The following is a 26,813-nucleotide window of genomic DNA, read 5'->3' on the forward strand; positions in this document are numbered from 1 at the left end:
AGGCAACCAAAAAAGTAATAAAGGAAGAAACTATGGAATATGAAAGTAAACTAGCCAATAATATTAAAGAGCATACAAAAAGTTTCTTCAGATACATAAGGTGTAAAAGAGAGCAAACAGTAGATATTGGACTGCTGGAAAATTATGCAGGAGAAGTAATAATGGAGGACAAGGAAATGGTGGATGAACTGAATAAGAGGTGGCTGAAGAGATTGTGGAGGCATTACTAATGATCTTTCAAGAATCGAGTGGTGAGTGTGTCGAATGGGCTGCCAGCAACAGTGGCGGAGGCAGATACGATAGGGTCTTTTAAGAGACTTTTGGATAGGTACATGGAGCTTAGAAAAATAGAGGGCTATAGGTAAGCCTAGTAATTTCTGAGATAGGGACATGTTCGGTACAACTTTGTGTGCTGTAGGTTTTCTATGTTTCTAATCAATGGATTCTGCAATGATTCTGGAGGACTGTAAAATTGCAAATGTCACTCCACTCTTCAAAAAGGGAGAGAGGCAGAGGAACTGAAATTTAGGCCAGCTATCTGACCTCAGTAGTTGGGAAGATGTTGAGTCGATTGTGGTTTTGGGGTACTTGGAGGCACATGATAAAATAAGCTGTAGTCAGCATGGTTTCCTCAAGGGAAAATCTTGTCTGACAAATCTGTTACAACTCTTTGAAGAAATAACAAGCAGAACAAACAAATCAGAATCAGTGGATGTCATGTGCTTGGATTTTCAGATGGCCTTTGACAAGGTGCCACACATGAGGCTGCTTAACAAGTTAAAAACCTAATGTATTACAGGAAAGAGCATGGATAGAAAATTGGCTGATTGACAGGAGACAAAGAGTGGGATTAAAGGGAGCCTTTTCTGGTAGGCAGCCAGTGACTAGTGGTATTCCAATGAGTCTGTATTAGTACCATTTCTTTTTGCATTATATTTCAATAATTTGGATGATGGAATTAATGGCTTTGTCAGCAATTAGCAGATGATATGAAGAGAGGTGGAGGGGCAAATAGTATTGAGGAAGAAGAGATGCTACAGAAGGACATAGACAGATTTGGATAATGGGCAAAGAAGTGGCAGATGGAATACAGTGCCGGTTCCATCTGCAAAAAGCAGCATTTCCCGGTGGCTAACAATTTTAATTCCCATTCCAACATGTTGGTCTGTGGCCTCCTCTACTGCCACTTGCAGGCAGGAGGAGCAACAAGTAATATTCTGTCTGAATAACCTCCAATCTGCTGACATGAGCATCAACTTCTCCAACTTCCAGCAATTCCCCCCCTCCTTCCTTCTTCAATTCCCCACTCTGGCCTCCCTTTTACCTCTTCTCTTCTCCTCAACTGCCTATTACTTCACTCCAGCCCCACCTGCCTTGGTGTCCCTCCTCTTTCCATTTCTCTCATCGTCCATTCTTCTCTCATATCTGATTCCTTCCTTTCCTAACCTTTACTTTTTCCACTTATCACCTCCCAGGTTTTTACTTCATCTCCCTTTCCCCACCCACCTACTTTCCAGCTTCTGCTCCTTCCCCTCTTCCCCCCCCCCCCCCCACATTCTTATTGTGGCTATTTGTGTCTACCTTTTCAGTCTTGATGAAGGCTCTCAACCCAAATCATCGACTGCTTTTTCATTTCTATAGATGCTGCCTGACCTGCTTAGTTCCTCTGGGAATTTTATTAACAGCTTTTTCCAATGCCAGGGGAATCTAGAACTAAAGGGCACATGTTTAAGAAATTGAAATTGGAATTGGTTTAATATTGTTACATGTTCTGAGACAGAGTGAAAACTAGGTTTTGCATGCCATCCATGCAATAACAGAATGCAAAGTAAAGTGTTTTACTTAGGCCAACAATATATTGCAAGGCCATAATGAAGTTGATTGTGAGGCCAAGAGTCCATCTTATTACACTAGGAAATTGCTATAAGCAGTATTCAAGTCTGGTGGTTTGTGCATTTTGGCTTTTGTGTCTTTTGTTCATTGGGTGGGGGGAGAAGAGCAAATTCCATTTCAAGTGAGTTCCAGTATTATTTCAAGAATCGAAGTACTTCAAGAACATCCTCAGAGTTTTTTTAAAAAACAACGGATGCATTTATTGATGCATACAAAAGGCTCACGTGTTAACCTTCTGCAATTAGAGCAGTTAAAAGCTTTTTAAAGCAAGTGGATCCAAATTTGGTTCAGTAGCAAGAAACAATGGGTGCTTTTGTGGCTGGAGATTGTCAGCAGTGGTACTTCATAGGGCTTGGCTCTTGTCCTATTGCTTTTCATATTATAGGTTAATGATTTCCATGTTTCTTTGGGGAGCATAAACAAGCAAGAGTCCTCGATAAACAGGAAGGACCACTTGCTGTAACAGAGGTTGTTTTGGTTGATTTATTATTAGGTCACATTCACCAAGATAAAGTGAAAAACTTTGTTTTAGTGCCATCCAGATCATGACAGACATAAGTACATTGAAGTAGTAGAAAAGGACAATCAGAATAGTGTTGTCACTCTATCAAGTGATCTCTCATCAATCCAAAGAGAAAACCCCTAGCTCGTATGACCTTTCCTTATAATACATGCTCTTCAATCCAGGCATCCTGGTAAATCATGCATAATTACACGGAGGGAGCTAAAGAGAAAAAACATAATGTAGAATATGGTGTTGGAGTTACAGGGAAAATGCAGTGCAGGCAGATAATTACAGTGCAAGGGCCATGATGAGGTGAATTGGGAGATCAACAAATACTGGGAATGCAGATGATCTGAAATTGGAAAATTCAATGTAAATGCTGTTGGCTCATGGACTACGCAGGTGGAATATGAACTAGGATTTTCTAGGTTGTGTTTGTACCCATCCTGGCAGTGGAGCAGGGGCCAAGGATGGACAGGTCATTTGGGGACTAGATAGGGTGTTAAAATTATTTGTAACTGGAAGCTTGGAACAGCCATTGCAGACAGATCAAAAACTGATTGATTTGTTCATACTAATTTTGGACTGAGATGAGTCATATCAAGTCAAGTCAAATTTACTGCCATGTGAACAAGTAAATGAATAACTTACTTTTAGAGACACAACATTCAGAAGAAAAGCATACACATAACTTATTTATAAATTATACTAGAACTGTACAAGAAAGACACATTTAGAATAAAAAAATAAAAAAAGCTTATTGTAGTGCCACGTGGTCATAGTGTCAGTGAACTAGTGTTCACGATAGTGCAGATAGTTCAAGAACCGAATGGTTGAAGGGAATAGCTGTTATTGAACGTGGTGAGATGTCAGGTATGTTAGTTTATTATCAGCAAAGTACAGTGAAAATGTTGTTTTGCATGCTATCCATAGATCATTTCATTACTGAGATTGTGCACTGAGGCAGAACAAGGAAAAACAATAACAGAATGCAGAATAAAATGTTACAGAGAAAAAGCAGTGCAGGCAGACAGTAAGGTGCAAGGGCAAAATGAGGTAGATTATGAAGTCAAGATCCATTTTATCTTAATGGGGGGGCATTCAATAGTTAATAATGGTAGAAACTGTCCTTGAGCCTGGCGGTATGTGATTTCAGGCTTTTGTATCTTCTGCCTGAGGGAGGGGAAAAGAAAGGAAAATGTCCAGGCTGGGTGGGTCTATTCTTGCTGCTCGATCTGCAAGATGATGGCAAGGCCTGGGTGATGGGGAACTTTGATGATGGATATAGCCTTCTTAAGGAGGCAACCCCTGTAGATACTACAGATGAGGGGGCAGAATGGATATGCCCATGATGTGCTGGGTTGAATCCACTACTGAAGACACAAGAGGTTGTAGATGCTGGAATTTGGATCACGTTGACATTCTTTTAGTGTGTGTGGGTGGTTTTGATTTCTTTTGAACGACTCCATGGCTTTCTTTGTTTCGTGGCCATCTGGAGAAGACAAATCTCAGGGTTGTACACAGAATACATACTTTGATAATAAATGAACCTTTCATGGAGCAAAAACAACACAAACGGCTGGAGGAATTCAGCGGGTCGAGCAGCGTCGGTAAAGACAAAAGGTGGTCTGCTTTCAGGTCCACACCCGACATTGTACTGAGGTGATGGCTTGTCAAGACAAGGAGCGAGAGGGCGTGTCTTCCAGCCCAGGTCCCGTCTCTCAGAGAACGATACAGCGCTGATTGGTTGAGTCCGAGGGTGCCGTTGCCAGGACATCATCTGCGCGTTGCGAGGTGCGTGCTGGGAGCGAGCGTAGCGGACGCGGAAGGGGCAGCGCACCGGGTGATGGAGTGAGCGGCGCCATCTGACCCGGGGATTGTGTGGGGAGCCGGGGCCCAGGTCGACCTGACAAACCGCGGGGCCTTGGCCAGCTGGGGCCGAGCCGAACGTAAGGCCGGTGTCGCTGCCGCCGCGACTCTTGTCAATCCCGCCCGGATTGGGAAGAGAGCGATGGAGCGCAGGCGGCTGGAGACAGCGGGTTCGAGCTCGGCGGCCGCGGGGCCCCTGCCGCTAGACGACGCCGAACTGGCGCTGGCTGGGATCAACATGCTGCTAAACAACGGCTTCAGGGAATCGGACCAGCTCTTCAAAAAATACCGGTCAGTCAGGCTTGCAGATGGGAGCGATCGGGCGCGCTCGGCTGGGATCGGTTCAGCTTTCAGGTCCGCTCGGCTAGGCTCGTGCGTGTTCGGTAGCGCTCGGGCCGGACTCGTGTACATTTGGCGATCCTCGGGTCCTTTCGGCTGCACTCGGACAGGGTTCGGATCCAATCGTCTGGGCTCGTGTGTGTTCGGTAGCGCTGGTGCTCTATGCTGCTGATGTTGGAATCTCAACAGGGCGACACAGTGGTACAGGGGGCAGAGCCGCCCTCTCATAGCGATCTGGGTTCGAACCTGAGCCCGAGGTTTGTTTGTGTGGAATTTCCAGGTTGGTTTCCTTCATCCCAAAGATACGGGTTGGCTGATTGTCCCTTTTTAAACTGTACTGAGTGTTTATGTGGATAGGGATGTGAGGAGAATAAGACAGGATTTGATAGTGGGATATCTGGCACATTATGTGATCTATGATTCTAAAATATTGGAAATGTTCACCAGTCCTCATCGGAAGATCAGAGGTGGAGAGGGTCAGCAACTTTACATTCCTATTTACAATGACTATTTCAGAGGACTTGTCCAGGGCCCAGTACGTAAGTGTAATTACAGAGATTGCACGGCAGTGCCTCTACCTACTTAAGAGTTTGCGAAGATTCGGCATGGCATCTAAAACGTTGACAAACTTCTGTAGATGTGTAGTGGAGAGTATATTGACTGGCTGCATCACTGCCTTTGAGTGGAAAATCTTAGAAAATGTAGTGGATATGGCCAGTCTATTATCCATCACGGGTAAACCCTCCCAGCCATTGAGTACATCTGCACGAAGCGTTGTCGCAACATCCACCATCAGGGACCCCACCACCCAGGTCATGCTCTCTTCTCACTACTGTATTGCCATCAAGAAGAAAGTACGGGAGCCTCAGGAATCACACCACCAGATTCAGGAACAGTTTTTACCCCTCAACCATCAGGTTCTTGAACCCAAGGGGATAACTTTGGTCAAGTTCACTTGCACCGTCAGTGAAATGTTCACACAACATATGGACTCACTTTTAAGGACTCCATCTCATGTTCTCAATTATTTATTTCTTTTTGTATTGCACACTGGTTGAAAGCTCAAGTCAGTGCCGTCTTTCATTGATTCTATTATGTTATTATTCTTGTATGGATTTATTGAGTATGCCTGCTAGAAAATGAATCTGTGTTGTATATGATGACGTATATGTACTTCGATAATTTTACTTTGAACTTTGAGTATCTGTGGAGGAAGAAACAGAACTAACTTTTCAGGTCCAAGACAACTCTGAGAGCATGGAATAGTACGGTACAGGAAAAGACCTTTCATTACATGATATTTGTGCCAAAAATGTTGCCAAATTAGATGAATCCCATGTACTTGCATGTGATTGTAACAGAAGAGACTAAAGGTACTGGAATTAAGCAACTCAGCAGGGCAATGCTGGAGCAATTGACCAGCTGAGATTATGCAGCATTCTTCATGCCTGCATGACATCCCTATCCCTCCATTCCGTTTGTCAATGTGTTTGTTTAAACGCCACTATTGTGACTGCTTACACCACCTCCTCTGGCAGCACATTTCATTAGCGACTGCATGTGCTGAAATCTGGAGCGAGAAAACAAACTGCTGGAGGAACTCAGTGGGTCAGACAGCATCTGTAGAGACAGAGAGAGGGTTGGTGTTTCAGGTGCTGACTCTACAGGTCTGAAAAAGAGAAAGGAAGTATCAGTGGCAGAAAAGGTGATGGATGGGTAGAACAATAACGTGCTATAACTCTAAATAGACGGGACAAAACCATACAAGTATCTAAGCTGTCTTATTTTATATTTATTGTGTTACTGTCAATTTTTTGTACTGCATCAAGCCAAGAGTAACAATTATTTCATTCTCCTTTACATTTGTGTACTGGAAATGGGCTAGTATGACAGAAGCACTTTGTGCTTCTTTGTGTTAAGTGTGGTGGAATGCACCGAGCAGTAAAGGCTGAATTTATGGAGACACCAATATGCTGAGGTCACAGATGGATGGTTGAAACAAATGGCTGTTCCTAAAACAGGAAGGAAGAGCAAGTTGCCCTCAGATTGGAAAATATAGTATTGTCTGAAGACATCCAGTGTGTCTGGATGGAAGATGAGTTGTTCCTCAAACTCATTGTAACAATGGAATAGGCCATAGAGTGAGATGGAGACTCAGAATTAGGTTTATTATTACAGACGTATATTGTGAAATGTATTGTTTGTGGCGGCAGTACAGTGCAATACATACAAAATTATAAGTATTACAAAAAGAGAGCCAAATAGTGAGGTTGTGTTCATGGGTTCAGTGATTGTTCATTGATCTGATGGTGGAGGGAAGAAGCTGTTCCTAAAACATTGAGTGTGGGTCTTAAGGCTCCTATACATCTTCCCCAATGGTAGTAATGAGAGGAGGCATGTCCTGACTGATGAGGGTTTTTAAATTATGTATGCCAACTTCTTGAGGCATTAGAAACTTGGGGTCAATACAGGTGATGTGCAAATATGGATATTGGTAGGATGGAAGGTGAAGGCCTGTCATTGAGGACTGACTGCAGAGGAGTGGGATAGAGATCCTTGCCTTTGACTCCACTAGCCTCCATATTCAGCTGATTGCATGATTTCACTACAAGGCCCTTCTTCCTCTTCTGAGCAGTTCAGAGGGATCACTTGCTTGGTGACTCCTGTTCTGCTCTTTCCAATACAATCCTAAAAGATGCAATAACTTTTTACCTCTTGCCTTCCCATTGTCCAGGAACCCAGCGCATCCAGGTGAAGCAGCAATTCACTTGACTTTCTAACATTCTGTGTTTGCAATAATCTCTACATTGACGGAACCAAATACTGACTGTGATCCCTTTGTGGAGCACCTACATGTGGTGTACAGGATTGACCCTGAGCTTTTTGTGTACCACTTTAATTCTCCAACCCGTTCCCACTCTGACATCTGTATGTGTCCTGTACTGTTACAACAAAACCCAATGCAAACTTGAGGACCATAAGGTCATAAGATATAGAAGCAGAAGTGCTCCGCTATTCACTCATGGGCTGATCCAAATCTTCCAGTCATCCCCACTTTCCTGCTTTCACCCCATAACCTTTGATGCCCTGGCTAATCAAGAACCTTTCTATCTCTGCCTTAAATACACCCAATGACTTGGCCTCCACAGCTGCTCGTGGCAACAAATTCCACAGATTTACTACCCTCTGACTAAAGTAATTTCTCTGCATCTCAGTTCTAAAAGGACATCCTTCAATCCTGAAGTCGTGCCCCCTTGTCCTAGAATCCCCTACCATGGGAAATAACTTTGCCATATCTAATCTGTTCAGGCCTTTTAACAATCAGAATGTTTCTATGAGATCTCCCCCCTCATTCTCCTGAACTCAGGGAATACAGCCCAAGAGCTGCCAGATGTTCCTCATACGGTAACCCTTTCATTCTTGGAATCATTCTTGTGAATCTTCTCTGAACCCTCTCCAATGTCAGTATATCTTTCTAAAATAAGGAGCCCTAAACTGCACACAGTATTCCAAGTGTGGTCTCACAAGTGCCTTATAGAACCTCAACATCACATCCCTGCTCTTATAGACCTCTGGAAATGAATGCCAACATTGCATTCACCTTCTTCACAACCGACTCAACCTGGAGGTTAACTTTTCAGGTATCTTGCACAAGGATTCCCAAGTCCTTTTGTATCTTTGTATCTCTGCAATTTGAATTCTCCCTCCATTTAAATAATAGTCTGCCCATTAATTTCTTCTACCAAAGTGCATGACCATACATTTTGCAACATTTTATTTCATTTGCCATTCCCCTAAACTATCTAAGGCTTTCTGTTTCCTCACACTATCCACTCCTCCACCTGTCTTTGTATCATTGGCAAATTTAGCCATTAATACTGTAGCCCAAATCATTGACATATATCGTAAAAAGACTTCACCCTTCCTATAACCAAGCCTTCATCTTATTTTTGGAGAACCTATAGCCTTCTGGACTCGCTCAAATTGTTCAACTCTGAGTAACTTGTTCTTTCTTTCTGGCTCTCAGGCCTGACCATTTATGCCAGTCATGCATCTGTGATATTTAGCTCTGTTTTCTCTCTAGTAGTACACCTTGGCATTGCCCACACCCCTGCTATTAGTAATCCATGCTATCAGTACGCAACATTGCACTCAATTGGTCGCACCATTTGACCTATCCGTCAACTCCTGCCTTCGTTGCAACTGCAAATTAGCTTGTTTTCTGTCTTAGTTCAATTCTGATGAAGGGATTTGTAACTGAAGTTTTAATTCAAATGCTGCCTGAGCTGGTAAGTTTTCCCAGCACTTTCTGGTTTCATTAATGTTTTTCGACATCATTTTGCTCAAGCCAGCTGATGAAATATAGGCTATCTAGTTTATTAGAGGAAGGTTAATGGTAGGAAAATTTACTCTGTTAGTAGTTGTGGAAGAACAGGTTACTTTTTGCTTTGAGAAATGAGATATATTTGAATTGTAAAATTTTGCCAAAAGCTGGTTGAAGGTATTGTCATGAAGTATTTGATGCTGGGTGTTGAGCAATCTAATAACTGTTGGAGCAGCATTTGTTTTCTTTGTAAGTTAAAGATGATGCAATTTGCTTTAGTTCCTTTTTTCTTCATGCATTGTCCTTCCATATGGTCTAGAATGACTAGCTTGATGATTTACTGAACGTTTTAGACAAGAACAATGTTTTTCAGTAGATCCTGTTCAGAATTATGAAGTCTTCATTTACTTGGGAGTAGAGTTAGAGGTATTCTAATGTGCATTCTCTCTGGGTGCTGTTCAATTTGCCAATTACCAACGGGTGTTAACTTACAGAAAACACTGACCGTCTACTCTATTTATTTCTTCTATTGTCTAATGCACCTCTATCAAGTCACCTCTCGCCCTCCTTCAATCACAAGAGAAAAGAACCCAAGTTCACTCAACCTACTGTTATAAGCTATGCCCTCTAATCCAGGAAGCATCTCTGTACCTTCTCCAAAGGTTTCACACCCTTCCTATAACAAGGGAACCAGAACTGAACACAGTACTCCCAAGTGTGGTCAAACTAGAGTTATTTGGAGCTACAACATTACTTCCTGTCTTTAACCTTTTGTTCTGCTTTCAAATTTGACTTTCCAAAATTTATCACTTTACACTTTTTCCAGACTGAATCCATCTGTCACTTCTCAGCCCAGCTCTGCATCATCTTGTCAATGTCCAATTGTAACCCACAACAAATTTCTATACGATCCACAACACCTGACCTTTGTGTCATCTGCAAACTCACTAACCCACCTTCCACTTCCTCATCCAAGTTATTTATAAAAGAATACAGAGAGCTGGGGTCTCAACACAGATCTCTGTGGTCACAATGTCTAGTCAGAATATGCTCTAGTTACTACCACTCTCTGCCTTCTGTGGGCAAGCCAGTTCTGTATCCACACAGTCAAGTTACCCTGGATCCAGTGCCTCCTGAATAAACATTTTATGAAAATCCATACAAACCACATCCAATGCTATACTTTCATCAATTTGTTTAGTCACTTCCTTGAAGAATTCAGTCATGTGAGGCACGACCTACTCCTCACAAAGCTATGCTGACAATCTCTAATCAGACTCTAAATATTCATAAATCCTATCTATAAGAATCCTTACCAATACTGACATTAGACTCACTGGTCTACAATGTCAGTATTATCCCTATTATCATTTTTGAACAAAGGAGTAAAATTTGACACACACCCCCATCCTCTGGTACAACTCTTGTGGCCAGTGAGGGCACAACGTTTATCACTAAAGGGTGCAGCAACCTCTTCCCTTGCTTCCCATAGTAACATGGGATATACTTCAGCCAGCTAGCTATCCTAATGTTTTTCAAACATTCCAGGACATCCTCTTTTGTAACATCTACGTGTTCCAGCATATCAGCCTGTTTTACACTATCCTGTCATTTGTCAAAGTCCCTCTCACTATGAATACTGAAGTAAAGTTTCATTAAGGACTTTCTCTAACTCCTTTGCCTCTAGGCACTTGTTTCCTCTTCTATCCCTGATTGGTCCTACCACCCTCAGTCTAGTCATACTCCTGTTCTTCACATACATGTAGAGATTAAAGACTGCAGATCAGCAGTGAGAGCCAAGAAGATATGGTCAAGTGATACAAAGGAGTGCTTGCAGGACTGCTCTGAGTTGATGGACTGGAAAATATTCGGGGTTCATCTTTGAGTCTGAATGAATATGTCACAATTGTCATAGACTTCATCAAGGTCTGTGTGGATTTTGAATCAAATTATACATACAAGATATAAATTTTTAAATTTTTCCTTTCTGAATTAATATTTCTACTTCACTAGGTTTTGGCATCAACATTGTTTGTCCCAGATTTTCTCGTAAATAGGCTTTTAATTGAAAATAACAGAAGAGTATTATTTGATATTTTATATTTATTTTTTAATTGATCAAATGACATCAATATACCTCCTTCAAAACAATCACCTATATATTTAATCCCCTTTTGGAACCAATTATGTAAAAGTTTATTATCCATTGTAACAGGAGTAAGCCTATTTTGAATTAAAGTTCTTTTTGCTAATAAAGATTTCTTTATCTCATCGTCCATATTTACCTTATTCCATAAATTAATCAAGTGTCTTAATATAGGAGATTCTTTTTTTCCCCGTATCCATTTGGATTCCCATTTATATATAAAATCCTCTGGTCTATTTTCTCCTATCTTATCTAATTCTATTTTAATCCATGCCGATTTTTCTTCATCAAAAAAAGACGCAATAAATCTAAGTTGATTTGCTTTATAATAATTCTTAAAATTTGGAATTTTAATTGGAACAATTGGAATTGTTTTAATTCCAAACAATTAAGTTAGGAATTCATAAATCAAGGCAAAAATGGGAATCTGAACTGAATGTTAAAATTGATGGAAAAAATTGGTCAAGATTATGTTCTGATAGTATGAGAAATACAATAAATGTTCGACTTAGATTAATACAATATAATTTTTTACATCAATTATATATAACACCACAGAAAATAAATAGATTTAATTTAAATATGTCTGACCAATGTTTTCGATGTAGTCAAGAAATTGGTACTTTTTTACATTCTACCTGGTCCTGTTTTAAAAATCAACCATTTTGGATAAATTTAAGACTTTTATTGGAACAAATTATTGGAGTACAACTCCCACATAGTCCATTATTATTTTTATTAGGAGACATTGAAGGGACAATACCGAAACTTAAATTGAACAAGTATCAGAAAAAATTTATAAAAATTGCATTGGCAGTAGCCAAAAAAGTTATCGCAGTTAGTTGGAAATCTGATTTATATTTAACTATGGATCATTGGAATAATGAAATATATAGTTGTATTCCATTTGAAAAAATTACGTATAATCTAAGAAATGAATATGATATATTTTTGAAAATTTGGCTCCCATGCTTACAAAAGATAGGATTAAATACACAGGTCCTTTGAAGATAAAATCATAGTAATTGGGGAAAGTAAAAATAAATATCAAAATTATTTTGAACTCCATGGAGCATGTGGGGGTCTTCCGATATCCAGGCAATCTTTTTCTTCTTTCTTTCTTTTCTTTAGATAAGGGTTAAGGGGGGGGGGAGGGTTAAGGGGAGGGGGGAGGGTCAACATTATTTTTCTTACTATTTTATTATCACATTTATTCCTTGTAATTTCTAAAATTTAATAAATAAATAAATAAATAAATAAAGGTCTGTGTGGATGAGTATATGCCTTCGAGAACATACCGGACATACTAAAACCAAAAACCATGGTTGAACCAGGCAATTTATAGACTGTTAAAGGCTAGATCTGTGGCATTCAAGACTGGTCATCCAGAAATATACAAGAAGTCCAGGTATGACTTATGGAAGGCTATTTTAAGGGTAAGAAAACAACTCCAATTGAGGTTAGAGACAGAATCGGATGCACATCAGCTTTGGCAAAGTTTGCAGGTCATTACTTCCTACTAAGTGAAACCTAACTTTATGAATGGCTGTGATGCTTCACTCTCAGATGAGCTCAATGCCTTTTATGCATGTTTTGAAAGGGAGAATAAAATTAACCAGTGTGAATCCCTGCACCCTTTGGTGACCCTGTCTTGGAGACTGACGCCAGAACATCTTTCAAGAGAGTGAACCCTTGCAAGGCATCAGGCCCTAATGGTGTACCTGATGAAACTCTGAAAAACTGGCCCAACCAGCTGGTGGGAGTGTTCAAGGACATTTTTAATCTCTCACTGCTGCAGTCAGAGGTTCCCACCTGCTTCAATGGGGGTAACAATCATACCACAAATTCAGGGTGAGCTGCCTGAACAACTATCACCCAGATGAAGTGCTTTGAGAATCTGGTCATAGCTAAATCAACTCCTGCCTAAGTGAGGGCTTGAATCCGCTAAAATTGGTGTACAGCGGATGCAATCTCATGGTTCATCACTCGGCCTTGGGTCACCTGGACAATACCCAAGTCAGGCTGCTGGTTATTGACTATAGATCCATGTTAAATGCAATCATATCCTCAGTTCTAATCAACAAGCTCCAAAACATGGTCCTCTGTAATTCTCTCTGCAAATGGATTCTTACCGAGAGACTGCGGATCAGAAATAACATCTCTTCCTCACTGACAATCAACACCGCTGCTCTGCTCTCTACAGCTACAGCTCAAACTCCATCTATAAATTTGCCGATGACAAACTATTGTTTCAGATGATGATGGCGAGGCGTATAGAAGCGAGTTAGATCAGCTGGTTGAGTGGTGTTGCAGTATCGACTTTGCACTCAAAGTCAGTAAGACCAAGGATTTGATTGTAGGCACACAAAATGATGGAGAAACTGAGCAGGCCAGGCAGCATCTATGGAAAAGAGTACAGTCGATATTTCGGGCTGAGACCCTTCATCGGGACTAGAGAGAAAAAGATGAGGAATCAGAGTAAGAAGGTGGAGGGAGGAAAGGAAGAAACACAGGTGAAACCAGAGGTGGGGGGAGGGGTGAAGTAAAGATCTGGGGTTGATTGGTGAAACAGAGATAGAGCTGGATAAGGGGAGATCTGATGGGAGAGGGCAGAGGGCCATGGAAGAAAGAAAAAGGGGAGGATCACCAGCTGGAGGTGATGAGCTGGTAAGGAGATGTGGTGAGAGAGGGGAAAAGTAATAGGGGATAGTGGGGGTGGGGCATTACCGGAAGTTTGAGAAATCGATGTTCATGTTATCAGGTTGGGGGCTACCTAGATGGAATATAGGGTGTTATATATAGGACAAATCTATGAACCCCATACAAGAGCTCCCTAACCAATCTGCAAATTTCCATTGTGCATTTCCCTGAGTACACATGTTCCCAATTTATGCTCCCAAGTTCCTGCCTAATTGCATCATAGTTTACCCGCTCCCCAATTAAATAGTTATCCATACTGTCTGCTCCTTTCTTTGTCCACGGCTATAGTAAAGGTCAGGGAGCTGTAGTCACTGTCTACAAAATTTTCATCCACTGAGAGATCTGTCACTTATTGACTCTCTAGTCAGCCTGTCTATATAATGTGTCAGGGATCCATCCTGGATGTACCTAACAAATTCTGCCCCATCTAATCCATTTGCACTAAGTAAGTGCCAATCAATATTAGGGAATTAGTCAGCCAGGATAACAACCCTGATATTTTAGCATCTTTCCAAAATCTGCCTCTTGATCTTTTCAGTGTTTCTGTTGTTATGGTAGACCAGGGGTGTCAAACTCAAATACACAGTGGGCCAAAATTAAAAAATCGGTACAAGTCGAGGGCCGGACTGGTTCAGCGTTTATTGCAAAACTTATTGAAATGAATTTATTACACATATTAACCTGGAACTAACAAAGCTTAGGTTATTGCCTACAAAAACAACATTGAACATTAAATAAATAAAAAATCAGTTGCATTTATTTCTTATGGCTTTATCTGCAGCTTTTCCGGAGTAATTTCTAATGAAAACATTTTTCCACAGGCCAACACTCTGTGATTCACACTAGTCTAAGCCAGATACTTGGCATCTCACCTTGGATGCAAGTTCATCAATGTTTGGAGTCAGGCTCTGAGCTGAGGAAATCCTCAGAATTGAGTGAAGGTGTTCATCAGAAAGACGACTCCTGTGTGATGTTTTGCTTATCTTCATCAAAGAGAACAGTTGTTCACACAGATATGTGCTGCCAAACATAGAGAGCATTTGAGCAGCTTGGGTACGCAGCTGGGGCATTGTGTCGGGAATGAAATGTAGAAACTGTGCAGCACCCACCGAGTTATACTTTGCCTTGAGTGTGTCACTACATTGGAGTTCAATCAGCTCCATTTGTATATTGGTTGGTGCGCTTTCCACGTCAGCTGCAAATGGATTACTGAGCAGTTCAAACCTGCTTTTTTGGGCTTCAAAGTCGGCAAATCGCCGTGTGAAGTCAGCACCAAGTATGCTAAGTTTTTCAGCAAACTTTGCACGTGGGAACACTGGTAGAAACCTGCTCTTTCATAGTTTGGCAACACAGAAAATAGCTCAAGTTTTCTTGCTGCATCTGCGTCTCCCACAGGCGCAGCTTGGTTTTAAAAGCCCTCACTGCAGCGTACATGTCTGTGATCACACAACCCCACCCCTGAAGCTGCAGGTTGAGCGCATTGAGATGGCTCGTGATGTCACACAGAAACGCCATTTCACAAAGCAACTTTTTATCCCGGAGCTCTGTTGTGTCTTTCCCTTTGCTTTCCATGAACTGACAGATCTCCTCACGCAACTTGAAACATCTTTTCAGCACTTTTCCTTGGCTTAACCATCGCACCTCTGTGTGATAGGGCAAATCATTATATTCTGAACCCAACTCCTCCAGAAACGACTTGAACTCGCAGTGATTCAAACCTTTGGCTCTTATGAAGTTAACTGCTCATGTTATGGTGCTCATTATATGTTCCATTTTCAAGGCTTTGCCACACAACGATTCCTGGTGTATGATGCAGTGATAAGCTGTCAGCTCACCTGCGCCGTTTTCCTCCCGCATCTTCTCCCGGATCCTGCCCACCAATCCACTCTTTTGACCGCACATCGCGGGCGCTCCATCTGTCGTCAGTCCCACAAGTTTATCCCAAGGCAGCCTCATTATATTTACACATCTGGATACCTCTTCAAAGAGATCTTTTCCAGTAGTTGTGCCATGCATTGATCTTAATCCCAAAAGTTCCTCTGTTACATACAGACTTGAGTCCACTCCACGAATGAAAATTGACAATTGGGCAGTATCAGAAGTGTCCCTGCTCTCATCCACAGCAAGGGAATATGCGATGAAATCTCTTCCCTTCCCCACCAGCTATTGTTGTAAATTGGTGGCAAGCTCACGTACACGGTCAGCAACGGTGTTTCTGCAGGCTCACATTTGAAAATGCTTGCCTTTTATCTGGGCACACGATGTCGCAAACTTTCATCATGCAGTTTTTAACAAATTCTCCCTCGGTAAAGGGCCGGGCTGATTTAGCGATCTCTGCTGCCACAATAAAACTAGCCTTTACAGCAGCCTCACTTTGTGTTTTGGCTTTTGTGAACATAGCCTGCTGTGACGCCAGACTTCTTTTCAGCTCTTCTACCTTCTGGAGCTTCTGTTTCTTGTCCAGATGCTTGTATTTGTCGTGGTGTTTCGTTTCATAGTGTCGTCTTACGTTATATTCTTTAATTACAGCCACACCGTCTCCGCACACAAGACAAACAGGTTTGCCCTTTATATCTGCGAACATATACTCTGCCTCCCACCTGCCTTGAAAACCCCTGTTTTCAAAGTCCACCTTTCGTTCAGCCATTTTTGGGGTGAGGGATAGCTGAAAGTTGACCACACGTGACTAGCGCCATAAGGATGCTGATGAGAGAGTAAGGCAAGCGCGAGCAATGCACTGGCAGTGCATTGTGGGATTTGTAGTATTAGTGGTGCATGCAATATACCTGCGGGCCAGCTCTAATAGAAAAAAAATTTATTCATTAATGATATTCAGGAAATAAACCAGGGAAACCGAATAAACACTAAAAACCCTGAAAACCTGGTACCTGAATAAACTCAGCATTAGCCATATCATACGCCATAGGCGCTTCAATTACTGGGGCCAGCTTTAATAGTAATTAGATATTATCTCGCGGGCCAAAGATAATTCCACCGCAGGCCAGATTTGGCCCACGGGCCTTGAGTTTGACATATATGTGGTAGACTATGGAATACTTGTAATAGAGCAATTGCTTCCTTCCTGTTTCTGACCTCCACCTACACTGATTCAGTGGACAATCCCTCCACAACATCTTCCCTTTCTGCAGCTGTGATCAAAATCAGGTTTAATATCACCGGCATATGTTGTGAAATTTGTTAACATAGCGGCAGCAGTACAGTGCAATACATGGTAAGTAGAGAAAAAAAAATGAATTACAGGAAGTATATATATTTACATTTAAAGTAAAAAGTTAAATTAAAAATAGTAGTGCAAAAACAGAAATTTTAGAAAAGTAAGCTAGTGTTCTTTGTTCAATGTTTATTTACAAATCGAAAGGCAGAGGGGAAGAAGCTGTGGCTGAATTGTGTGTGCCTTTGGGCTTCTGTACCTTCTTCCTGACAGTAATAATGAGAAGAGGGCATGTCATGGCTAGTGGATGCCACCTTTCTGAGACACCGTTCTTTTAAAATGTCTGGATACTACGAGGCTAGTACCCATGATGGAGCTGACTAATTTTACAACTTGACCCTGATTAGCAAAGCCACTCACCCACCTCTTTTACATTCCTGCTTGTTGCTTTTGGAACATCCAGCAGCCATCCCTGCACTTGTGACAGCCATATCTCTGTAATGGCCAGAATGGTGTACTTCCATGTGCTGATTTGTGCTCCAAGTTCATCACTCTTGTTCCTGATATTTATGTTAAAACAGACACATTTCAACCTTTCCAGTTGACTGCAATTATGCCCTGTTCTTGTCCTTCCTCATAGTCTCTATACCCTGCATCTACCTTTTAACACCAACTGCTCCATCCTCTGACCTACCACTATTGTTCTTAGCCTCCTGCCAACCAACTATGTAGCTGAAAGGTGAAGGGTTTATTCTGGAATACTAAGCCTTTCAATGTGAGCTATCTAGTTGATGAGTACCTTTATTATTTTTAATACAGATGAATAAAGGTGTTGCTAGCAAGCACAACAGCCTTGTAGCAGCTTTCATTCTCTGGCTGATTGGATAGCTGAGAGTGTATCAACTGAAGGATGCACTGCAGCAAGAGCAGAGTGGTTACTCTGAGAAGGCAGATGAATTACATAGAGATGTACAGTATGTATTTGGGGTGATGATCTACGTCCAGTCTGAATACTGGATAAGGTTGGGTGTTTGGTGTATAAACTGTGTTTGCCTCAAACACGGACAGTCATTTAGTTTACAGATGACTTCTCACAGTGATTGTTATGTAACATCCAGACTTTATCCAGAGCCGTTTATCATCTCTGTGCTTACTAATGAATTGCTTCTGAATTGTAATTACTAATGTAGGGTATATAGCTGCCAAATTTGCACAAACATTGTCACAAATAGCAGTGTTATAATTACCAAAGTATGTTGTTCATTGTTATTTGAGTATAAATATTGGCCATAGATTCTTTTGTTTCACCTTAGTGGGAAGTGGAGATTGATTTGGAAAGCAGAGCAGTATCTGAAGGTCTCAGATTCTTGTTTCCAGCCTGACTGCAGATGAATTCTTTGAATTTGTATGTCTCTGTACAATACATGCATGTTATTGGGCAAACCTAGGTGAATTGAGTGATATTGTAGTTATTAATCTTGTGGTATAATGTCAATTTCAGGACAAATTCTAGGTCATAATTTTGTCATACAAACATGACATGCAACACAAAAGGTAAACTTATAATAGTTTTTTTAAAGTTTACTGTTCACTGTATACATCAGGATGCTCTTCATTGACTAGCTCTTCATTCAACACTATCATCGTCTTAAAACTGATCAGTAATCTCCAAAATCTAATCCTCAATATTGAATTGAATTGACTTTATTTCTTACATCCTTCACATGCATGAGGAGTAAAAATCTTTAAGTCTCCGTCTAGATGTGCAATGTGCAAATACAGTAATTTATAATAAATAGAACAGTCAATGTAACAGAAATACACTCAGATCAGCGTGAGTTCATCAGTCTGATGGCCTGGTGAAAGAAGATGTCCCGGAGCCTGTTGGTCCTGGCTTTTATGCTGCGGTACTGTTTCCCAATTGGTTGCAGCTGGAACAGTTTGTGGTTGGGGTGACTAGGGTCCCCAATGATCCTTTGGGCCCTTTTTACACACCTGTCTTTGTAAATGTCCTGAATGATGGGAAGTTCACAACTACGGCTGAGCTGGGTTGCTTGCATCACAGCCTGGTATGGAAATACCAATGGCTTTGAGTGAAAGGCCTACAGAAAGAAGTGGATGCAGCTTAAAGCCCTTCCCACCACTAAGGGCATCTACCAGGAACACTTTGCAGCTAAGCAGCATCCATTATCAAGGACTCCCTCCTCCAGGTCATGCTCTCTTCTCGCTACTGCCATTAGAAAGAAGATACAGGAGTCTCAGGTCCCACACTACCGGGTTCGGGAGCAGTTATTACCCCTCAATCATCAGGCTCTTGATCCAGAGTGGATAACTTCACTCAAACCAACACTGAAATGGTTCCGCAACTTATGGGCTCTCTTCTGAGGACTCTATGACTCACGTCCTTAACATTGTTTATTTATTGTTATTATTTTGTTTACTTTTTCCTTTTTTGTATCTGTTCAATTTGTTGCCTTTGCACATTGGTTGCTAGTCCATCTTTGTATGGAGATGTTCAAAGATTATATCGTGTTTCTTTGTATTTACTGTGAATTCCTGCAAGAAAAGGGTACTACATGGTGACATATATGTGTTTTGATAATAAATTTACATCAAACTTTAAAATATTTCAGTCTGGCATCATGAGAGAGTGCTGCTTTTATATAGTCCTTTAACCTACTCTAAGGTATAAAGTGGAATCTGGTTAATTGAAATACATGAGGACCAGTCATTTTGGCCCAATTAAGCAGTTGCCCAGTTAGCCAAAGTTTCATGGAAATAGTTAAGAAGGTATAAAAACACAAACTAGAATTTAACTGAGTAACAAATTATGTATTTAAATTAAATACAGAACAAATTTGAACACTACCAGTAGTGCTACAATGCTATAAAACTGTGTATTAGTTCCTTACAGTTATCAACAGAGAAATTCAGTGCACACTGCCGTGTTCTTTCAGTTGACTGTAAATGAATAAAATCAGCAGACACCTAGTGCAGATAAGGGACTGCCTTCATACAATCTTCATACAATTTAATAGGAAATTAAAAGTGGTGCTACAAAACACTTGCAGGAAGTGAGGTAGTGAGGCAACCAAATTTGGTGTGACTGTTGGATGCAGAATTAAAATGAAAGGCATCTGAAAAGTTTTGGATGAAATGGAAATGTTCCTCAAAGCATTGTCAATCAGTCGTCTTAAGCCCTACTGCAGCGTAGGGTCACCAACAGCAGCATGCCAGAGTGCACTATTCTGTGCCATTCCTTCAAATTGTCTCCAGATGTAGCCCGTTGTCAAAGATCCCTCCTCTCCCAGGGTGAGGAGCTTCTGCTGGTGTTTTTATAGCACTATGTTTTTTTACAGAATAGGGTTGCCAGCGCCAAGCCTCATCCTCCTCCTTTTGCAGCCAGATTTGTGACTGTGTGTGGCAGAGTTATTGTCAATCAGTGCTTGAAGATTATCATGTGAAAAATCTATTCTATATATTGACTTGAAAGAAGTGGCATGGATGAATTGGGCCGAAGGATCTGTTTCTGTGCTGTATTACTCTTTGACTCTAAGTATGAAGTGAATCACTGATGCTCCAGGAAAGTGCGTTTGCAATCATGGGCGGTGTAAAAGGATAAGTGTTTTATTTCTTTCTGAGTATCTTATGGTATTTTTATGATGATTTGAAAATATGACCTGCGTACTACAAATATGGAATAAAGTGCTTTATATCATAAATATAAATTGTATGAATCATATGGGGACAATTCAGCTTGTTCCTGATTCTTCACTGCCAACTTCGTAAGCGCTTTTTAGATTGTAGTATTTTCCAAGCCTCACTACTGAAGTGATCATAGGCCAAACACCTCAACTGCCCTGGAAGTCTTGCAACGCCTGCAGTAGCCAAACACCTCAACTGTCTTGAAATATGACTTTTAAAACCAATTAAACTAATGTAAATTAATAATATTCATTAAAACAATACATTTATTTTAAAAAATGCAGCTTCCTGGCTTTTCTCTACGGAGTAACTGACTGCATGGTACAGGTTGAACTGCTTGGCATTTACATGCCTGAATCCGAATGTGATGTTTAAATGGTTAAGGTCTGAACTAAGTAAGAACAAATCTGTATTGACTGTGCTTTTATAAGATTTTGCTGAATCTTGTCAACCCTAGCAGTGGCATTTATGGTACTCCTTGCTAATGTTCCTACAGCTAACATCAGCAGAAAGGAAATCCTGACACGATTGATCAGTATGTGCTGGTAACTGAAATATTCTTTTGTCTCCCAGATTCAGTTCTTGGTATGTTACGGCAGTTACTGTTTCTAAATTGTACCATTCTCTTTTGTATGCGGATTTCTTTTATGTTTTAGGCTTGCAGCAGCATTGTTTATTGTCAATTGTGCCTGTTGAGTCTTGAGCAGCTGTCTTTTAGGCACTCCTAGAATGTGATATCCAGGGCATTAACCTACTGAATATAGGAATGTCAATAGATGATCTGTGAGTGTTAGGTTTTAAAGGAGCTCCCTCTCCTTTAAGTGATGGAAATCATAGGGCAGGGAGCCACTATTGAAGTAAACATGATTTGTTTCTGCTACAGTGGATTGTTTCACCATAGTTAGTTCATTGGATAACACACATTAAATGCTAGAGGATCTCAGCAGGTCAAGCAGCATCTATGGAAAGAAATAGTTAATGTTTCAGGCAGAGACCCTTCATCAGAACAGTCCCTCCATAGATGCAGCCTGACCTGCTGAGTTCCTCCAGCAGTTTGTGTGTGTTACTCTGGATTTCTAGCATCTACAGAATCTCTTGTGTTTATTTGTTAGTTCATTGGATAGAGTATTGATTTAGGAGACTGCTTTGCCCAACATATCTATCTGTACATTGTGGGGCTCTTGGAGGCAAGCCTTTTGCAGTGCTCAGTCCTGGCCCTTTTGCAACCAATTTAAACTGCATTGTTGACCCTCTGGCTGCAGTTTAGGATCTGTGTAGTATTATTTAAAGGATAGTCACATATAGAGGGGCTTTCTTTTGTTGATGATTACCTATCAGTTGTAAGGTATAACTTAATGGTTCTGTGTTAACTGACTCATGGGTCATGTTACAGTTTGCCATTATTGTTGGTAGAGCTGCAGTAACACCAGTAAGGACCCTAATCTGTGATGACCCAGGGATGCAGTAATTAGTTTCTGATTATCATGATCATTGCCATGTCTCTGTGAAGCTTAGTAAAACACCAGTTATCTGCTGTCTATCTATTTGAAGATCCCAATGGTTAGGCATCTCATTCACAGTGCTAATTCACAAAGTTTCTTCTCACTTGTTGAGGCCTGGTTCCTGCGCTCCTTTTAACAATGGGTTCATTGGACATTATCATAACAAAACAAATTATAAGTCCACTAATGTATCAATAAAATAATTTCCAATAGCCTATAAAAACTCTTCAGCACAATGAAAATCTCGAAAGTGTTGAAAGTGAAGAGTACCAGGCGGATAGAGGAAAGAATTTAAGGGTAGGTTCTCAGCTTCCTTAAAGAAATGTAGCATCTTCATGACCACTGGGAATTCATTGACCATGTGTGTTCAAGGAGCAGAAGGATCATTCATGATGGTATTGACAGCTGAGTCCATGTGATTTGTGTACCCACAGGACTTTTATTAATGTCACAGGGGTCAGCCCCCTTACCAGATCCATTGGATACCTTCCCTGTCTGCAGGAGAGTTCCTACACCGGAGCTGCCTCAGGAGCCACAAAACGATTTTGGAAGCAAGTCATCCTTAGTCCTCATGATATCTAAAATGAAACTCTTTAAATACAGAACTGCTGTGTTAGCCTAATTTTTCTTGAATATCTGAAGGATTTTAAACCTGCAGTCTTCTGACTGGCCAGGTAGCATCTATAAGGAGAAGCACTGTTGACGTTTCGGGCCGAGACCCTTCATCAGGACTAACTGAAAGGAGAGATACTAAGAGATTTGAAAGTAGTGGGAAATGCGAAATGATAGGAGAAGACCGGAGGGGGTGGGATGAAGCTAAGAGCTGGAAAGGTGATTGGCGAAAGTGATACAGAGCTGGAGAAGGGAAAGGATCATGGGACTGGAGGCCTCGGGAGAAAGAAAGGGGGTGAGGAAGCACCAGAGGGAGATGGAGAACAGGCAGAGTGATGGGCAAAGAGAGAGAGGAAAAAAAACAACTAAATATGTCAGGGATGGGGTTAGAAGGGGAGGAGGGGCATTAACGGAAATTAGAGAAGTCAATGTTCATGCCATCAGGTTGGAGGCTACCCAGCCGGTATATGAGGTGTTGTTCCTCCAACCTGAGTTTGGATTCATTTTGACAGTAGAGGAGGCCATGGATAGACATATCAGAATGGGAATGGGACGTGGAATTAAAATGTGTGGCCACTGGGAGATCCTGCTTTCTCTGGCAGACCAAGCGTAGGTGTTCAGCGAAACGGTCTCCCAGTCTGCGTCGGGTCTCACCAACATATAAAAGGCCACACCGAGCACCGGATGCAGTATACCACACCAGCCGACTCAGAGGTGAAGTGTCGCCTCACCTGGAAGGACTGTCTGGGGCCCTGAATGGTGGTGAGGGAGGAAGTGTAAGGGCAGGTGTAGCACTTGTTCTGTTTACAAGGATAAGTGCCAGGAGGGAGATTGGTGGGAAGGGATGGGGGGCGACGAGTGGACAAGGGAGTCGCGTAGGGAGCGATCCCTACGGAAAGCAGAAAGGGGGGGGAGGGAAAGATGTGCTGGGTAGTGGGATCCCGTTGGAGGTGGCGGAAGTTACAGAGAATTATACGTTGGACCTGGAGGCTGGTGGGATGGTAGGTGAGGACAAGGGGGACCTTATCCCGAGTGGGGTGGTGGGTGGATGGGGTGAGGGCAGATGTGCAGGAAATGAGAGAGATGCGTTTGAGAGCAGAGTTGATGGTGGAAGAAGGGAAGCCCCTTTGTTTAAAAAAGGAAGACATCTCCTTTGTCCTGGAATGAAAAGCCTCATCCTGAGAGAAGATGCGACAGAGACGGAGGAATTGTGAGAAGGGGATAACATTTTTGCAAGAGACAGGGTGGGAAGAGAAATAGTCCACGTAGCTGTGAGAATCTGTAGGCTTATAGTAGATATCAGTAGATAAGCCGTCTCCAGAGATGGAGACAGAAAGATCAAGAAAGGGGAGGGAGGTGTTGGAAATGGACCAGGTAAATTTGAGGGCAGGGTGAAAGTTGGAGGCAAAGTCAATGAAGTCAACGAGCTCAGCATGTGTGCAGGAGGCAGCGCCAATGCAGTCATCGATGTAGCGAAGGAAAAGAGGGGGACAGATACCCGTATAGACTTGGAACATGGACTGTTCCACAAAGCCAACAAAAAGGCAGGCATAACTGGGACCCATACGGGTGCCCATGGCTACACCCTTGGTTTGGAGGAAGTGGGAGGAACCAAAGGAGAAATCATTGAGAGTAAGAACTAATTCCGCTAGACGGAGAAGAGTGCTGGTAGAGGGGAATAAACGGAACAAGTGCTACACCTACCCTTACACTTCCTCCCTCACCACCATTCAGGGCCCCAGACACTCCTTCCAGGTGAGGTGACACTTCACCTGTGACTCGGCTGGTGTGGTATACTGCGTCCGGTGCTCCCGGTGTGGCCTTTTATATATTGGTGAGACCCGACGCAGACTGGGAGACCATTTCGCTGAACACCTATGCTTGGTCCGCCAGAGAAAGCAAGATCTCCCAGTGGTCACACATTTTAATTCCACGTCCCATTCCCATTCTGATATGTCTATCCATGGCCTCCTCTACTGTCAAAATGAATCCAAACTCAGGTTGGAGGAACAACACCTTATATACCGGCTGGGTAGCCTCCAACCTGATGGCATGAACATTGACTTCTCTAATTTCCGTTAATGCCCCTCCTCCCCTTCTTACCCCATCCCTGACATATTTAGTTGTGTTTTTTTCTCTCTCTCTCTCTCTGCCCATCACTCTGCCTGTTCTCCGTCTCCCTCTGGTGCTTCCCCACCCCCTTTCTTTCTCCCGAGGCCTCCCGTCCCATGATCCTTTCCCTTCTCCAGCTCTGTATCACTTTCGCCAATCACCTTTCCAGCTCTTAGCTTCATCCCACCCCCTCTGGTCTTCTCCTATCATTTCGCATTTCCCACTATCAAATCTCTTAGTATCTCTCCTTTCAGTTAGTCCTGATGAAGGGTCTCGGCCCGAAACGTTGACAGTGCTTCTCCTTCTAGATGCTGCCTGGCCTGCTGTGTTCCACCAGCATTTTGTGTGTGTTGTTTGAATTTCCAGCATCTGCAGATTTCCTCGTGTTCGGTCTTTTGACTGGAATGTGCAAATGATATCTGACCTGTGGCAGACATTCTGATGATGCAGTTGAAATTGCCATCTGGGCTCCAAAGGAAGGGAAATTGTGCTTCAGCTTTATAAAGCTTTGGTCACATGTCAGCTGGAGTACCATATGCAGTTTTGGTCACCCCCTTATAAGAAAGATGTGCTTAAGCTGGAGAAGGTGCATAAGAGATCGACTAGCAAGTTGTCTGGGATGGAGTGTTTTAGTTGGGAGGAGAGATGGTGAGGTTTCTTTTTTCTTCTGGAGAAGAGCATTTAAGAGGGGACATATAAAATTGAGGTGTATATATGGGGTAAATTGTAAGATGGGGGAGGGTTCCCACCCCCCCTTCACCCCCATCTTAATTGTGTTTTACAGGAGGACCATTGAGAGTATCCTAACAAGTTGCATTTCCATCTGGTATGGGTGCAGTTGAGACCAGAAGACCCTGCAAAGGACTGAGAACAGCTGAAAGGAATATAGGGGTCTCCCAATCATCCATTAGGGACATTTATCAGGAGTGTTGCATACACAGGGCCCTTAGTATTATTAGGGATCCCACCCACCCATCCATCCACCATCCTCTGATTTTCTACCATCAGGCAGGAGACTCTGATGCATAAAAACAAGTGTCACTGGTTAATCAGCATGTTCCTTGGCTAATTTTATTGTTACTGTCAATAAAACTTCCTTTTAAAAAATCCATGATTGTTCAAGTACATGGATGTATATTCCCCAGCTTCCAAAATGGGGTTTGATCTCCTCTTCTGAATCAGAATGATTAAATGGATCAGCACAGTGGCCACTAATCCAGTATTTTAGCCACATTATATTTCATTAATTAATTGAATAGTGCAGAAAAATGAGTACCATATATAGTGTTTGTAGCAGACATCCCACTTCTCCCGGAAATTCTGGAGTCTTCAGCATATTGATAGCGGCTCCCTGATGCCCCCAAATTATATACAATATCCCAGAAATTGATTTTTTTGAGAGCGTGCGAGCGAGGGAGGAGGGAGGGAGAGAGAAAAAGAATATGAGAATGAATCAATCCTGATGGGTCTACTTAGCACAAAGAGAGACCAATCAGTTTTCTTTGTGGCCGGGCTTTACAGTCAGAGTCTCTCCCTCTCCTTCTCTCTCTCCCCCTCTCTCTCTCTCCCCCCTCTCTCTCCCCCCCCTCTCTCTCTCCCCCCTCTCTCTCTCCCCCCTCTCTCTCTCCCCCCCTCTCTCTCTCCCCCCTCTCTCTCTCCCCCCTCTCTCTCCCTCCATCAGTTCAGTTTAGTGTCCTGCAGCACCATGGCACAGTGTTCCAAAAAAATAAAATATAAAACATACTTCACCCCAGACTACACTAAAGTGTATCCCTGCCTAATAGGGGTCAAAAATAATGACAGTGTTGCTTGCTACACTGTTTGTAACAGTGACTTTTCTTTTGCCCACGGTGGGTTAAATGACTATAGAAGACATGCTGAGTTGAGTTTAACAGGTGTCATTCGTTCATTAACATAGCTAATGTTATTTAAAC

At 42.0% G+C, this 26,813-nt stretch overlaps 1 protein-coding gene across 2 annotated transcripts in view; it reads left to right on the plus strand.

The window, feature by feature from the left end:
• The first annotated feature begins 4,189 nt into the window (after positions 1–4,189).
• Positions 4,190–26,813, plus strand: part of ttc39c (tetratricopeptide repeat domain 39C) — a 57,293-nt gene continuing 34,669 nt past the window's right edge. Inside the window, exon 1 of one of the 2 annotated variants that reach the window (XM_073045546.1) lies at positions 4,190–4,558. In XM_073045546.1, the coding sequence (XP_072901647.1) occupies positions 4,410–4,558 (149 nt within the window). In that variant the 5' untranslated portion in view covers positions 4,190–4,409. The remainder of the gene's footprint in view (positions 4,559–26,813) is intronic. The other variant, XM_073045536.1, reaches the window with a different exon arrangement.

This window comes from Hemitrygon akajei, chromosome 1 (assembly GCF_048418815.1).
Source record: "Hemitrygon akajei chromosome 1, sHemAka1.3, whole genome shotgun sequence".
NCBI classification, from domain to species: domain Eukaryota; kingdom Metazoa; phylum Chordata; class Chondrichthyes; order Myliobatiformes; family Dasyatidae; genus Hemitrygon; species Hemitrygon akajei.